General features: G+C 41.1%; 1 protein-coding gene across 4 annotated transcripts in view; it reads right to left on the bottom strand.

Moving 5' to 3' along the window:
• The window catches only part of IARS1 (isoleucyl-tRNA synthetase 1), a 92,826-nt gene that overhangs the window by 29,669 nt on the left and 46,064 nt on the right, over positions 1–17,093 (bottom strand). For all 4 annotated transcript variants that reach the window (XM_053989263.1, XM_053989265.1, XM_053989262.1 and 1 more), the window contains exons 15-20: positions 16,939–17,065; positions 12,165–12,238; positions 11,123–11,317; positions 6,245–6,331; positions 5,471–5,554; positions 1,937–2,084 (exon numbers count right to left, since the gene is read on the bottom strand). In XM_053989263.1, the coding sequence (XP_053845238.1) occupies positions 1,937–2,084; positions 5,471–5,554; positions 6,245–6,331; positions 11,123–11,317; positions 12,165–12,238; positions 16,939–17,065 (715 nt within the window). The remainder of the gene's footprint in view (positions 1–1,936; positions 2,085–5,470; positions 5,555–6,244; positions 6,332–11,122; positions 11,318–12,164; positions 12,239–16,938; positions 17,066–17,093) is intronic.

Raw genomic sequence — 17,093 nt, 5'->3', positions numbered from 1 at the left:
GACACTACAGATCCACTTTCATAGTATAAAGAAGAAGATTCATAGGAAAGAAATGCAGAAGAGGAACAATCCCAGTGTGAGGTCAGCAGTTATTAACCAACTACAATTAAAGGGGGAATTACAGTAAGCATTAAGTCATTATTATACCTGATCCAGGACACTGGGATTTTACTTTCTCTCTTGCAGGAAGCAGAACACAATGATGAAGTTGCTTAAACCTGTGCATGAATTCTAATTTAAGCATTATCACATCCAATACCACATTCTTTTGCCTAATATGGTGCATGGGAAGGATTTCACTATTTGGAAAGAAAAAAATCCATCTGCTGAATTACCAAACCTATCTCCTTAAGCACCTGGATTTTCCACTGGGGTCTTCCATCCCCAATTGAGCTGACATTGCAAGATTTAATGGGATCACAGCAAAAAGCTATAAAGTTCACTTTAGACAATTCAAAGGTCACACAAGATAAACAAGTGTATTTTGTGGGTAACATCTAAGTTTGTCTGATAAATGCTGTCTAGGGATCCTAAAAAAAAAGACTTGTTGAATATCAGTATCTGGAGTTAGCAAACTTTCTTCCCCAAAGAGGTTGCTAAAACAGATAAATCCAATTGTTTAAGTCAGCTGTTTACTGTACTGATTTCTGAATTCAGCTGCCTTTATTGAGTCAAATGACAGCTTTTCACAGTGGCCAGGCTGCAACTGCATTTGTACTACAAGGTTTGCACTTTTCATTTAGCTCCCACTCTCCCATAAAAGTCTGCACTAAACCTGCTGTCATTAATTTCAGCTGAAATATTAAAATTGGTTTCAATAGAAACTATATAAAATACACATCAAATTTTCAATTTTAATGAAAAATTACTATAAGAAAGAAATTTTAATCTTGCTTTCACACTGAAAGTGTAGAAACTCCTGTCATTCATCCAGCATTTTTAGCAGACTTCAAATGTAATCTACAAGTCTAAAGCATTATTGCTTTTGTGATTTGCCTTTCTTTCCATTCCATTTCAGAATCTTTTTTCTAAGTTGCATTTAAATATAACTTTTTAAAAAATTACTGTCATGTTACAGAAGACAATCTCCTTGCTGTGGCTAATGTATTCAGGACTGAGTATTCCCAAGTTAAGCATTTTAATGCAGATTCATAATTAAAGTTCCTGTAAATGAGTTAGCTCAAGAAACTGTCACAGCAGCCACTACTGCAAATAACTTTGCTGACTGATTTGCAGTTCTGCTCAGTGTGTGGTGCTGAGCACTGATCTCAGTGCAGAGGAACCTGCAGCCCAAGTGACAGATCCTGCTGGACAGGGGCTGTGCTGACCTCACCACACAGAGGAACAGCAAAGAAAAAGAAGCAGCACTAAAGCAGGATCAGTGGGAACTGCTGCCTCCACCTGCTCTGGAAACACTGCCAGGAAAACCCACCCAGGTTCAGGAGGGACATCTCAGAAGGATCCCCACATGGCTTTAAGTGGTGTTCCCAGGGGGTGAGGAGCAGCAGGTAATTGCTCAGTGTGCCCTGACCCCACAAACACCAGGTCTGGAACTCCAATTCCACAAGTCTGAATGCAGCAGCAGCATCCCACAGATGTGAAGTAAAAGGGACTCAACAGCATTCTAATATGAGAAATGAGAGCTGTCATGTCTTGGCAGTCCCTCACCTTCCTCTCCTCCTTTCTGTTTAATAAGTTTGGTCAAGAAGAGAAAGATGCAGGGGACTACAGCTTTATAAAGCATGGTACAAACAGCAAATAACAAATTAAGAGCAAGTATCATATACAACCTGATCTAACTTAGAGCAAGGAGGTAAAAATCAGACAACCTCCAGAGTGCAGACCTCCCTTCCAGTCTGAATTTCCCTGCAATGCTGATTCCCTTGAACCCTGAAGAAGCAGCAAGTCCCTTGCCCTCAGCCCCCCAGAGCTGTACCTTGTGCTGCAGGACCTGAACGTTCTGCACCAGGAAGCGATAGGCGTTGTACCAGGGCAGGAACACATCCTTCAGGATATCCCTCACCCCCTCCTCCTTAAACCTCAGGTTTTCTGCTCTTACCACGGGAGAATTGATCAGGTACAACCTGCAAAATAAAAGCACAATACTTCAAACCTTAAAACTGCACATACTGATAGGGTTTCACAGGAAAAACTCCAAAGATGGCTGTATTGTAGGCATGTAACAAACTGAACATAAAACCATTTACTAGTAATTCCTCCAGGAGTTTTTATGGGATGCTGTATACAGAATTTGAGTTGAAATTTTCTTTTTTACTCTCTGTGCTAACACATGCTCAGATGCCATTACAGTATAAAACAAGCAGAGAGTGCATGGCTCATCTTTAGGATGGTACCTCTGGTTTTGGTAATATTTTGAATTCCTTAACCACTACCCAGTGTCTTTCCACTCAATCTTGTTCACCTCCTCAATTATGAAAAGCTTTGGCAGAACTAAGGAGCAAAATAAACCAGGCAAACCCAAGGAAAAGAGCAGAAATCAACATTTTCTGAAAGACAGTCCCAAAAGGTAACAAAGGATGTACCTCCTACAATACAAATTGTATTATATCCAGAGGCAGCTCTGAGGGACCAAAGCAGAGGATCCAGGTGACACCAACTACTTACACAAAGGACAGAAATGTCCCTCAGCTTCTTTGCTGTCTCTGAGTTAAAAAAACCACCTTTATGCTTTATCCCACCTTCTCCCCCAAATATTCTGTCTTCAGAAATAAACTGGAATCTATCAAGTTAACTCAAAGAGAAACCAGGCCTTACTCAGGTGTCAAGAAAACTTGAATACAAACTTGATTAAGATACACTTCATTTAATTTTTCAAATATGAAAACCAAACCAAACATTTTTTCATTTTAAAGATTGTGGCATCTTTCAATCCAAATTTATTAACCCATTTTTTCACACATTTAACCTTTTAAAATCATGATTTTAAACTAATATAACTTTACAGGCACTTCCTTTAGAAGGCTTTAAAATCTTAATGGGGTTTGACACAGCACATTCAAGAATATCAGACCATAAATTCTTCAGGAGAGAGGGCTTCTTGCATTAAAACTAATAGATAAAAATAGAGCTGCCAGAATAAACAGACAGTAATGCAGCACAGAAATGGGCTTTTTCAGTACTGGATTAAAACAAAACAAAAAAAAATTTTAAACACATATTCATAGAATGGCTTGGGTGGGAATGGAACCCCGAAGAGCACCCGAGTGAATTCATACCTGAATTCAAATTATAAACTTACAGAAGTACAGAACAATTAATGGCAATGAACTAGTAAGTCCTAAACTACACTACAATTTAGGTCTATCCTTAAACCACACCTTCCTTCTATCACAATTATTATGTGCCACAGTTTGGTGGTGGTTTAGTATTGTTTTTGGGGGAGTTTGTTTGTTTTAATAAAGCAGCCCTACCCTGCCTTACAATACGTAAATGTTACAAGAAGAGTAATTTCCTCAGTTACTCCAATTCAAAGACACATTTATTGTATGGACAGAGAAATAAGGCCCACAAGAAAACCAGAGTTCCATCAGTTTAGTTACAGCCATTCAGTGACCCACTGGGCAGAAAATAAAACCTTCCTCAGATCAAGCCAGTGTTACTGAGTTTGCTGGCAATGCAGGAGAAAAAAGTGAATTATCTCCTCTTCACCCCTCTGAACTAGCAGCTTGTTGCATTATTTCTTCTGCATTTGAAGACCAGGTTGAGAGGAGGATGTAACTCCTCCCCTCTAACAGCAATCCTCACCCCAGGACAGAGGAAAGCAAAGGCTGGAAATACCAGGACCAGCAAATTCTTTCTGACACAGCTCAGCTTGGACAGGTCACCAGTCCAGGTCTCAGCAATACTGAAATGTAGCTGGTTTGGCCCTTCTAACAGATTTCACTCAGGATTCAAATTTCATGAAGCCTCAAGTTGGGATGTTAAATTTACTGTGCTGTTATTTCTGCTGTTTGCCCTTTCTACTCAATTCCATATTCATTTCACCAACTCATATCTATATGTTCCGCTGATCTATTTATCAAGCTACTGCTGAGAATACTTCAAAGCTGGAGTTAGAATATACATATATATTTGTGTACTGCAAAAGCTAAAGTAACTCTGCAGGGAAACGGTGCCAAGGAAAAAACCTCAGTTGTAGCTTTTGCTATAAACAGAGAACATCAAGCACCTCAGAAAAGGCAGAGAACTGAATTGCAGAGCTCCTTCCAGAAATGAGCCCAGGCTGCAATGCTTTTTTACTCTCTGTGTGGGTGTAGGTATAAATAAATGTGACATTAAAGAATGAGTACACTGGCAGAAAAATGAATTAGCTTCTTAGAAATTAAAAAAAAAAAAAGCATGAATAATGGAAGTGTAACTTCTGGTGTTTGAGATTTTTTTTGGTTTGTTTATAAAAAAGGCAGGTTTTTTTTTTTTCCAACAGAAACATCACCTATGATTTAAAAATCTCCAGTATGAGTAACTCCAACGCTTTTCACTCTCATTGCAGCTACCAACTCAGTGCTACCCTATTTATTTGTAAAGAGCAACCTTGATTAAAGGTAAGAACTCCACCCATCTCTCCACTGTAAATATGTACTAGGTCTTTCAAATGCTGAAGCTTGTAACAATTAGAGCTTCACATTGATTCTGTTAAATTATCTAGAAGCAACAACCATCTTCCCCAATAAACATTCAGCTTCCATTCAGCCCATCAGTTCTGTGTGCAGCTGTAACACATAATGTGTGAGAGTTGCAGGGTTTCTTATATGCACAAGAATTACAGGGCTCTAGAGAAATGCCCAAGTAGTGCATTCCTGCAGTTATTAAAATGTCTTTTATGTACTTTTACCTCAAGGTACCACCTGATGCATGCAGTCAGTGCACCAAGCCAGAGTACCAAGTGACTGTGTAATTACTTCATGTGTTCCTGTAATTTTAATGAACCACTTGAACTGTGTTTAATCTCTGTTTGACCAGGACAATTTATCTACACATATTAGGCTGCTCCACTTCTGCTCTTCTGGTGCCACTACTATTAGGTGCAAATGATGAACTTACATCCACAAAAACAAAGCACTTTCTCTCTAGAAAATGTACAGTGCAAACAGGAGACAAATGTTTTGTGCATTATGCACAGACCCTTCTCTAAGCCAATGATTTAAAAGTGACCTTGTAGTGTTGTTATCAAATATTTTATTCCCTTTTTCACTGGCTCAGCTCAGACCATCAGTGCTGGAAGAAGCAGATCCCTTGGGCTTTAGGGAGGGAGACATGCACTGCATCTATTGCCACTTTTTAGACTCATCCACTCTTGCAGCTACTTTTGTCACAGTGGTCTAGAAGCTTCTAAAATTAACTTTCTTCCTGCTGCTAATTGTCAAACCCCCCACAAGCAGCCTCTTGGTATGGATCTGCCATGAGCAGGGAGCCAACACAGCCCACAGAACATCCACCAGAGAAACCCTACCTGAGTGCATCAGCTCCATAACTGTTCACAATGTGCATCGGATCGGGGTAATTCTTCTTCCTTTTGCTCATTTTTTGGCCATCACTAGAAAACATCAGAACGTAGGCATCAATTCACAGAACTCTTCTAACACTTTTAACACTTATTTTAATGGATAAAGGAAAAAGGCCCTTCAAATCCAGCTCAATTTTTCTGTCCTAGTATGTTCCTGGTGGCGCAGATGTAATTCTATGTAACTATATATTAGCACATCATTTCTGTAGGACTGTTGAACCTACAAAAACAACTGAAAAAACCCAAAACCCAACCAAGAGGCTCCCAAGTTACAAATCTAAGCAGGAAATCTGTCCTTCCTACCCAAGCTGAGGAAAGATGCACTTGTTTTGAATTGATCCCTCCCGCCCACTGGCAAAGCTTCATTAAAAAATAAAGGGAAACAAATATAATTAACTTTAAACTACATCTAAAACTACATTTATCATCCCCTTTACTCTGCATAACAGGTATAATTTCTTTCCTATTCTTGTTATTCATCTTCTCTCTCCAAGAAGGACTAACCCTGCTGGAAAGGGACTAACCCTCCCAGTGCAGCAGATGCTGGGATATGTGAGCCTCTCACTCTCAGATGCTCTTATCTCCTGCAGCACAGATATCACCCTGGCAAGTCTTAACAGCTTCAAAGTCCATTTCACATTCCATTTACAATTTGCAGGTCTTATCTGAAACATTCTTTGACAAAAGAACCTGCTCAGGAAGGAGCTGATTGACACCAACCTGGCAAGGACAAGGCCATTCACAATGACATTCTTGAAAGGAGGCCTCCCAAAAAGAGCAGTGGACAGCACCAGCAAAGTGTAGAACCTGGAACAAGAGACAACACAAATGTGACTTTATAAATACACCAAGCTAAAGCCTGCATGTCTTCATTACAAAATAAATGTTGCATTATGCTGCTTTCCTCCAGCAAAGATAAATTTTAAGTCTCAGGAACATTTATGTGGCAAAGAGTCAGAAGAGGAGCTTATGGAAAGTAGATCTTCCTATTTGAAGCATATCATGCTGTTTGCTCTGCTGGGATCTACTAGTCCAGGAAGGCAGAAAAATAGGAAGCATTAGGAAGATCATGAGGAAGAAAACTGCAGCATTCTCCCTCTTTAGTAGAAAAAAGGGAATTCTGCCCCTGAACAAGTTTCCTGCTTGCTCACTGCAAAGCTGTGAGCATGACATCAGTCAGGACCAAACAGAGCACTCAGGACCAGCATACTTGTGTGTGTTTGTGTGTTTATTGTGTGTTCAGCCTGACAGACAATGGAACATAGTATAAAAGTATAAAAGCAAGTTACCAAAAATGGGAGAAGCCTCCTTCCAATCCTGCCAAAGGTTTGACTGGAAGGAGGTTGTGGTTGCCTGCTTTAATCAGCCATCACTAGGAAATAAGAGAATGTTCCCACAACAAAGGGCAGCAGTGATTCCTGCCCATTCTTTTTGCTGTGTTTACAGTCACTCTATAAACTTGGACACACTGGAAATCAGTGCTGGAGCAAGCACAGGCACCTGTTGTTCACAGGCTGATATATGATTATATCTGGGAAATTAAGTGGAAGTACAGGATGATGTGATAATTTCACACTCAGGAGCCAGAGCCTTCACCAAAGGAGGGCTGTGTGAGCTGCTGGAACTGCACTGCTGGTAATTACTTTTAAGAAAGTAACTGGAGGGTGGGCCACAGCTTTCCTGGTTCAAAACAGGCATCACACTGACAACTGCTTAGCAACCTTCAGAGAGAAGGTGATTATAAAAAAGCTATAATAAGGCACAGGAGGTTATGTCTCAGAACTATGTATTTGCATGAAGATTTAGTGGAGAAACACTTCATGGGGAGGTGAAAAATCCATCTGTATGTTCCAAAGTTGTTTTTATCAAAAAGCAGCCTATAATTGCAAAAGCATTATTCTGACACTTGAGGGTCCTCTGCAGAGGTTGCTCTGTGCATTTATTAAGTGTCTTCCATGACAACTCTGATGTTTATCTCAGACAGGCCCCTAACTCTCAAAATCACCTCAACTCACACTGCAGGATGCAAATCCTCTTTATTAAACTGCAGTTTAATTTCATGAATTTTAACCAATACTCCTCCACCTGCACACAAACATTTGCATTCAAAATCTCTGTCTTGATTTTTAACTTTCTTAAGAAAACCCCTAAACACAAACATCTGACTGTTTACTCAGGTGACTGACACCTCAAGCCTACAGGGCTGAAAGTTTATTACAAACACAGCAGTTTTTCCTCTGTACTTACTAAAAAGTTCCTCACTGACAAACTCCCAGCACTTTCTGCAAATTGGTCTCGACTTCTCTTATTAGAGCACCTGAATTTGCAGGTAAAAAGCACAAAACAGAACCAACTAGGAGAGATTTCAATGTTCTTTAGGAATTCCTAATTCCCTGTATTAGGCAAGTTGTACAGGCAGACAGTGGGCACTGAAGAAAAGGATCCAAGGATACATCACAAATTTTATGTTCAAATTGTCAAACCCAAAGAGCCTCAGCACAAGGTGCCTTAGCTGATGACAGCTACAAGACTGTCTCTGAAAACCTGTGATCCACATATTCTGATGGATCTCTTCTAATTCTTCCTCAGGTTGTGTTTTAAAATTCACCTCATTCACTCAGAATATTTTAAAGCAGTGTCTTTTTTTGACTGCACCTTATTTTTGAAATATCTTGTCCACAGACACATTTGTTTCCTGAAAGCTTCCTCAAATCCTCTGCTGCTTCACCTTCCAGTCACCAAATCTCAAGACTGTTCCTAGGTATGTCCTTGCAGATAAATACCTGTCACTCAACCAACAGCAAAAAGGCCATAACAGGGACAGAAATTCACTCCTTTGCTCTACTTTCCACCAAGGAGAAAACAGAGAGGGAATCTTCTCTCTTTTTCTTCTTGAATATGTGTGGGTAAATTCATGATCCTGTGGTTCATGCCAAACCCTCCAGCTGTGAATTCCCTGTGGGCCACCACATTCTGACCATGAACACAAATCTTGCCACATTTCCCTATACAGAGGCAGAGCCTTTCCTACCACTCTGCCTGGAACCCAGGTCTTGCAACCCAGCCACTCTAAGATTTTGTCCTGTGGCTTTAACAAATATAGTTCAGCTGTTTCTCTATCCATGCAGAAAGTCATCAAAAATATCACTTTCCTGGACAATCACCTTTGTCACATTAATTTTCCCCTTGTCTCCCTTGATTTTTTTTCTCCTCTTCTGTGGAGTGAAGCAGAAGCCACCAGACCTGCACCTCCTGAGCCTTTCCCCACCTCCCAGTCCTCACTTCACAGCCGCTGCAGTCTCTGACCTGACACAAAACCAATCTCCATTCTCAGTCTTCACACTCTGTACAGGATGTGCCAAATACAAATCACATCCTGTGCTCCCAACACTTCAGAACTCACCTGCTCATTGTTCTCTTAGACCTCACATCTTAATTCCTTCTGTCTCTCACAAATCAGAAGTGCTCTACTACAAATCACCCAACACTTGCTGGCAAAGCTCCAGCTCATTAAAAACCTGGGAGAAGTGGGAGCAGCAGGAATTGAGGCAGGTGTTTTGACTTCCCACCACAACAGGTGAAACACACCTGGCTCTGGGTAGGAGTCCCAGGAACTCTTACAGTGATAAGAAAAAAAAAAAACAATCTGCCCCAGACTGAAAAGGGAAAGCCTCCTCTTGCACCCGGACTATGGCACACAAGTCTGAGGGCACACAACAAATGTCTTCATCCTGAGTGCTTCCATTAAAAAAGAAAAAAAAAGTACTTTTCTATTTTTTTCCAGATAAAAAGAATAAAGAGGGAAAATTAAGTTTTTCATTCTCCTTTTGCTACCCAACAGTATTTGATTGTATACTGAGGTATTTTTTGCATCGCAATTAAGGGGTTGAAAAATGAAGACATTTCACTACAATCATGAAATTTAGTTGTATTTGGCATCCTGCCTGCTTTGCTTGCTTGGTTTGTTGGGGGGGTGGTAAAGGAGGGGGCAAAGAGAAGTGCCAACTGTATTCCAGAGGAATTTATTTAGCTCTAATACCTCAAGTTACTGGATGGAAAAGTTCTGCTTGGACACAGTCACGAATCCAGAAAACACAAAAATTCATCTTAATCTGTCAATTTTCAGAGTCAACCTCAAACTTCAGACATGGACTAAACACTTTGCAATGCTAGAACTAAAGCTATGTAGCATACAAGTATGTATGAGAACATTAACCACAGAAAATCAGACAAAATTTTTCACCAATGATTGAAAAGGATTTATCCAGAGTGAAAGCAGCAGATGCAGTTTACAGCTAAAAACTTTGACTTTTTTGTAAAATATATAATCTAAACAACCTAAGGTTTGATTTAATTTTTTCTGCACTCACATAAACCCAAAATTGAAATTTAATCTTGGGGTAAAAATTACCAGGCTCTACATTGGCTTCAAATCCTCAACACACTGACTTCCATTTCAATCAATTCACCTTCAGCTCTGTGATCATTCAGCTGTTGAGATTACCAGGCCAAAAATGTGCCCTATTACCTACTTCCATAAAAGCTGGGAAGTTTTCTTGCTAATAATGTATTTCTACAACAACTTTTTTTTGTCACCAAGCTTTAGACTACCTTGCATTTTAGTTTAAAAAATGAATTATACACCTACCTGTACAGAAACAGTCAAGTTATCTGTACAGCATTAAAGCCATGAAAGTATTGAAGTAAATTAATCACAAAATGCTGTTAAATAAATATATTAATTATTAAGGTAGATAGCAAAGCATTGAAGTATTACACATAGGGCAATAACCTGGTGTCTGGGTGTGTATTCAATTAGCATCTGTTAAAGGTGGGGCAGTTACCCTCTGCTAATTGGGCAGTTTTCTTTATCTCTGTCACAACCAATCCTCCCTCCAGGAGATCTCTGCTGTCCATGGCCACTGAGTGTCCCTGCATGGCTGAGACAATTCCATCATCCCATGGGGAGAGGCTCTGCCCAGGGGAGGAGCCAAGCATTCCTACCTGGATCCAATCTGACCTTGGAACAGCACAGCAGCCTTTGCCCACTGCATTCCCAGAGGAGCAGCTTTCTGCCCCACTGCATTCCCAGAGGAGCAGCTTTCTGCCCCACTGCATTCCCAGAGGAGCAGCTTTCTGCCCCAGTGCATTCCCAGAGGAGCAGCTTTCTGCCCCACTGCATTCCCAGAGGGAGCCCAGGCCCACCTCCAGCAGCCCTGGAGCTCCAGAGGAAAACTCCAGCGTTGTGCAGGACCCTGCTCCAGCAGAAGCACAGCTGGCACTGCAGGAGGGTGAGCCCCCATGGAATGGCACTGCTGCCACCACCCTGAAACACAGGGGGGTCAGGGCGTATTCTGGCTCTGTCAGTTGGTTGTTTTCTGGTTTTTGTACTATTGCATTTGTATTTTTTAATTTTCCTAATAAGAACTGTTATTCCTACCCCTATATCTTTGCCTGAGAGCCCCTTAAGTTAAAAATTACAGTAATTCGGAGGAAGGGGATTCACATTTTCTATTTCAGGGAGAGCTCCTGCCTTCCTTAGCAGACAGCTGTCTTTTCAAACCAAGACACCTGACATAATAAATGGCAGGAAATTACCATCCTCGTGTCTGGTCGATGCCCTCGGCGATGAAGTCGGCAGGGAAGGCGTCCTCGAGCTCCCTCCTGTTCTCGAAGGGGTAGTGCACCTGGGCGTAGGGCATGCTGCCGCTCTCGAACCAGCAGTCGAACACCTCGGGCACGCGGCGCAGCGCGCCCTTCCCGCAGCGCGACGGGATGCTCAGCTGGTCAATGCTGCGGCACAAACACCGCGTGAGAAACGACCGCTCGCTTTCCAAATTCGCAAGGTTTATATAACCTTAACGAAGGACTAAGTAAGGAAAAGCAGGCCTGGGAGCTGCCCTCGTGGCTGGCTCCTCTTCGAGATGGATGCTTTGCCTTTTATACCCCTTGGGGTGCATCAGGCCCCTCCCAAGGTCTGTCAGTCAGCTCTCCTTTGCCGTTTATCGGTGGAGATTGCTTTCTTGTAAAGTGATTGGAGATCAGGTGTTGCCGTGCCACACCCCCCCAGCAACAAGCTTTTCCATTCCCAGCTGCCCCATGCAAGGGGCACATGTGCACACCTTTTTACCTGTCCTAGACAACCCAGGCTGTCTGATGGCAGAAATATGGGGGGAAGGGAACTATGGGAAGAACAGAGGACATCTAAACTATAATAACATAACTTACATCACTAAAGCTTTTCTTAATATTCACACAATATTCATCCCTTAATTGCGAGAGCCAATTATCTCATTGTCCATCTATAACACCCAGCAACCCCCCACAAAACCACACTAGGAGAAGTTCATGTCATGCTGGTATATTAGGATGACAGCAGTTTTGGCTTTCATTTGAATGACTTTTCAAAAAGGTCCTTCAAAGCATTTCCTTTGACAATCTCTGTAATTTTTGTATTAAGATTGTTCAACAAGTGTTTTTCAACAGAAAAAAAGAAAATTTCTATGTGTTAATTACAAGTCCTGTTACAGCTTTTCTCTTCCCTAAATCTGTTTCCCAGGGTTTGGATAAAAAAACCCCAAGGTTTTTTTATGTCTGCTTATCTATTTCAAATACCCAGTGGAGAGTCTCTGTGACCCACCTTTCTCGATGCAGATCCGTCACTTTCACTCCAGACAGCTCCTCCAGTTCTGCCACTGAACCAACACAAACCACCTGTAGGAGAAATTACAGAAATTTAGCCAGTTATTTGTACACAACAGCTATTTTTTTTTTTAATGTCAGACAGGAGACTTGCAATATCTCTTGTAGTAGTTGACACAGCTGAAAAAAACCAATAAAAATTTTGTACAAGGCTCTCCTTCCTCAAATGATGTTAAAGACCACTGCCCTGATTTAATACAATTCATGTTACAAGAACTGGAGACTTGGAAGCAGCAGCATCTTGCCACGTTATCAAAAAAATGTGGGATTTTTGGGGGTGGAGGGGGCTTCTCCAAACCAGATACAACCAAAAACCTCTTAAAAGTCTGACTTTTGAACCTCTGAAATGACTGAGTTTTACACAAACAGGAGTTTCAGATCCCAGGTTCCACCCCTAAAACTCATTATCCATAAGTGTTCCATCCCAGGTAGACAAAACTGTACAAGTGAAGAAAGTGTCACAGCTACCAAAGGGGTTGCTAAGAAAGATTTTTCTTGGTTTTGTTGCATCAACACACTATTAAGAAAAATGCTGACTTCCACACCAGACTTGCACTGACATCATGAAATAATGATTCTGAAAAACTGTCTGAGAAAGCAGGAAAGCAAAGCTTTCTTTTCCTTGAGGTTTTACTCAAACTGAGCCCTCCCAGAGCCCTGTGGCCTCTCTCATCTGGCAGGACTCATGAGCCACAAGCTGCAGTACAGGCCTTGATTTTGGAGATGCTGTCCCACATGCCATCCTTCCCATTTAGAATTGCCATGGAAAAACCCCAGGGTCTGACAGATCTGACAGGGAAGGAGTTAAATGTGGCACCATAAAGAAGCTGTAAATAGGCCAGACGTTTTTCACATGAAGTAACTTCTGAAGTTGCTCTTAAGATACAAAAAATCAGAGCACTGCTCAATTCCTTTAGCTAGTCTTACACATATGCATATGTATACACATGGAAATTGTGACTAACTGAAAGGTTTTGGTGTATTTAATTCCAAAAAAAAGTCATGAATTACAGAAAAGACAGAAACTCAGTCTGATTTGGGTTTTAAGACATGATTTTCCCAGTCTGATCCAAGTGCTGATCTGCATTACTAATTACCATTTGCTATTGTTAAAGTACTTTGGAAATGTGATGTTTTCATTGCTTATCTGTCTTTTTTTTTTCTGTAGGAAGTGAGGCAGGACAATGACTCCACTAGCAAGGTACAAGAGCCTGCAGAATGCACACAAACTACACGAGGGGCCTGATCCCAGGTAAAAATACATCTTCATCAACAATTTTTAACCCAGATCTGTTCTTCATTCGTGTAGCCTCATAAGTAAACACACAGGCTCAAGTGAGCAGCAGCAGGTGCTTAGTTCAGCACTGCTGGAGGAAGAAAAGGTATTAACAGAGAAATGGGTAAAAAATGCCTTTGGATACCAATTACTTCACCTTCACGAACCTTTGTATTTGAATATACTTTCACACTAAGCTCTGGGAGAAAAGCTGCTCATTATTTGGTGCTTCTTGAACAAGTACTTCAATGCTAAAGCAAAATTCTGAATATTGATGCAGAACTGCACCCAGAAATCACTCATGGAAAAATAAACCGGAGTTCACATGAAAAATCCACCAACCCCCAGAGTAACACAGATCTCCCCCACTGAGTAAGACTGCCTCTGTCCAAGGCAGAAGGAAGGAGCTCCTCTGTCCCAAGGGGAGCTCTTAGATACTGATAGGCAAGAGGAGAAAGCAGCAAACAGATGCTAATCAAATTCCACGCCTCATTAGGCCGCACCCCATCATTTCTACAAGGAGCACACACAGGCTGATGCTCCCCAATTAAAGCTCCTGCTCTGGGTACATCCCTTCAGGAGCCATGGCTGCCCCAACAGCCCGGGCCCTCCCTCTCCTCTACCTGCCAGGCATTTGCTCCTCCTCCATTTTATGGTTCACATCAGCTACAAAAGCAGCTCTACCAACATCTAACAGCAGCTCAGACTGCAGCAGATGGGCTGTGTCAGCACCTCCAAGACCTAACGTGAAAGCACAGGTCAAGGTTAACCCCTGCTAACAAAATGAACATTAGATCCAGGATTATCCATGTCCAGAGGAGCACAAATCCATCCAGCAGCAGTCATGGATCTCAACGTTCCTGTGGCACAGCCCTGCAGTCCCTGCTAGATAAAAATGTTTGTTTTTGTGGGTTTGCCATTTCAGCTCTGCCCAGTAGCACAGCTGAGGAGCAAGGAGTGCCCACAGGAAGCCCACACAGTGTCAGAGATCCACAAAGCATCCCATGAATATTAAACAGGAGAAGAAATCACTGCTACAGTCAGCCAGAAGTGGCCCAGAAATGCACCTGGAGGGGTCTCCGCACCCTCAGGAGACAGAGCCAGAGCCCTCTCCTTCTGCTGGGCAACACTGAGGGCACCCAGCCCAGGGCAGGGTTACCATGGGTGACAAGCCAGGAAATGATCAGGGAACATCACTGAATTGTGAACATTATAATTTGTATGCAAGTCCTATAAAATGAGCCCATATCTGCTTTACCAACTTGGGCGTTATATTAAAAAATTTTATTATCTAATCTAAATGAGATGTGTTCCTCCACTGAGGAAATCATTGGAATTTGAAAGCTTAAAATGATAAACTGTCTGCAAAAATGTGGCAATAAACACAAGCTTCAAAATTTAACTTCCATTATGTGTCTCTACCTGATAATTATGCTAAAAGAAAACTAAAACAAAACTGTGCAAAACCAGTTATTGATCTGTAATAAAATTCACTTTAATACCAATTAATTCACCTTACTGTATATTAAATAAGGAATTGTTATTACTTCTCCAAGATTTAATATGCAAAGCATAATTGCATGCAACAAAGTGTTCTTCTGAGAACAAGGCATGAAGAGGCTGCTGTGCAATCCCACACCAGGCTGCCGTAACACTGGAGTCAGGGAATTCTGAGGGAGTATCATTTCTGAGAGAGCAGATGTCACCTAGGCTTTAAGTTCCACATCAGTTCCAGCCCTATTTGTTTTTCAAGCCATATCTCACACACACAAAAAGAGAGAATATTTAAAAAGAAAAAAAAAACCTAACTTGAAATTTAGCTCTGTTCAGAAGCTGTACTCAGCTATTGAAGCACAATATTCAGTCTCTGGAGCAAACAGAAATGTGTAATATCTATGGGCAGAAATAATAGACCTGTTGGTATTTCCATCATTATTCAGAACACCGAGCCCTGAGGAATATTTGCAGCTCGTTTCAAAGGAAAGGTCAATCTTCCAAGTTAGACATCATTTTGTTATTAAAATCTAACAAATCAAACCTACAAAAGCAAAAAAATCAGTACACACAGGAATACAGATATGGGGAGACTGGACAGAAAATGAAATATTGGAGTCAAGGAGTGGAAGTAATGAAACCTTTACACAATTTTTTTCAGCTGTGGAATGAAATACTCAGCCACAACACTGAAAGCCTTTTTATTACCTAACAGAAACTGTTATATCAAACAAGAGACTTAGCAATGTTGGATGAATGTGGAAAAAAGTGTGTATAAATTGTGAGTCCTCAAACGAAACTGTTATATGAGAGACAGAAGCACTTGGTTTGTCAGTAATTTACAAACACACTTACAGCACAAATAGATTCCAAATGCCAAGGCTTTCTTAGATACTTAAATCCTAATTGCAGGAGTAGCTCCCTCCCTCTCCCAATATCTCCCTGCCTACCAAGATTCCCACTGAAAAGAAAATAAAAAATGCTTTATGGTGCACATCTAAGCAATGGCAAGTTTAAGATCATAAAATAGTTCTCTAGCAGATGTTTTCCTACTCGAGGTCTTTCAGGTCTAAAATGAAGAGTAAAACTTGCAAATCAAGAGAGAGAAAAAGAAAGGCTTGGGATGTTGCCATCAGTATTTACCTTCCCTGGACACCCTGACACTGATTACCATTTCCTACTTCCAGCATGAGGGAAGCTTTTCATGTGTATCTAATGGAACTAACCCAATGCAAAAAAAAAAAGAAAAAAAAAAGAAGAAGGAAAACACCACATAAAAAATACAAACCCACTTTACCTTCAGAAAGAGTTTTAAAACCATCAAAATTGTGTTAAGTGTTCATTTCTGCCCTCTACATTATGCTACCAATGCAGGGTACCTTACAATTTGAGAAAGCTCATTTCTAGCACTACCATTATACATTTTCATCATTCCACTAGATTCATAGTTTTACAGTCTGCTACATTCACATTTGTGGCACTACAAATATGTATCTTCACTGTTCTGCTGTGGTGGACTTGTTTTTATGCCTTCAGCAACTCATTTGGCTTGAACTAACCAACCACCAGAATATCAAAAGCAGACTTAAAGGAGTTTTGAAAAAAAAAAACAAAAAATCTCCTCCTTGCCATTTTCTCACTGCATTTATTATTTCCTTTAGATTTGCCATCACTGCAAATTCTTCTGGGAAAGACAAGATTAATTTTAATGTAAAAACCAAGAAAAACTGCTTGCAGTTGTCAAGCACAAGCAAAGAATACCTGTACAGGTACACAAATGCACCCATAAATATGCACAGATCTATCACCTCTTACACACATATAGATGGGTTATACAGATCTGCTGTTACAACGTGTAAACAGCAAAGAGACACCAAAATAAGCAAACCACAAGTACAGGCAGGGGTTTTGCCAGCTGGAAGCTTTCATGTTCCTCACTCACCTCTTCCAGATCCTCGCTGACCCACAGAGGGATGGGGGTGCCCCAGTAGCGGTTCCGAGAGATGGCCCAGTCTCGAGCGTCCTTCAGCCAGTTCCCAAAGCGCTTCTCCCGCACGAAATCTGGAACCCTGGGCCAAAAAAAACAACAGCATTCAT

This window comes from Vidua macroura, chromosome 13, assembly GCF_024509145.1.
Source record: "Vidua macroura isolate BioBank_ID:100142 chromosome 13, ASM2450914v1, whole genome shotgun sequence".
Taxonomy (NCBI): Eukaryota; Metazoa; Chordata; class Aves; order Passeriformes; family Viduidae; genus Vidua; species Vidua macroura.
This window is presented reverse-complemented; position numbering and strand designations above follow the sequence as displayed.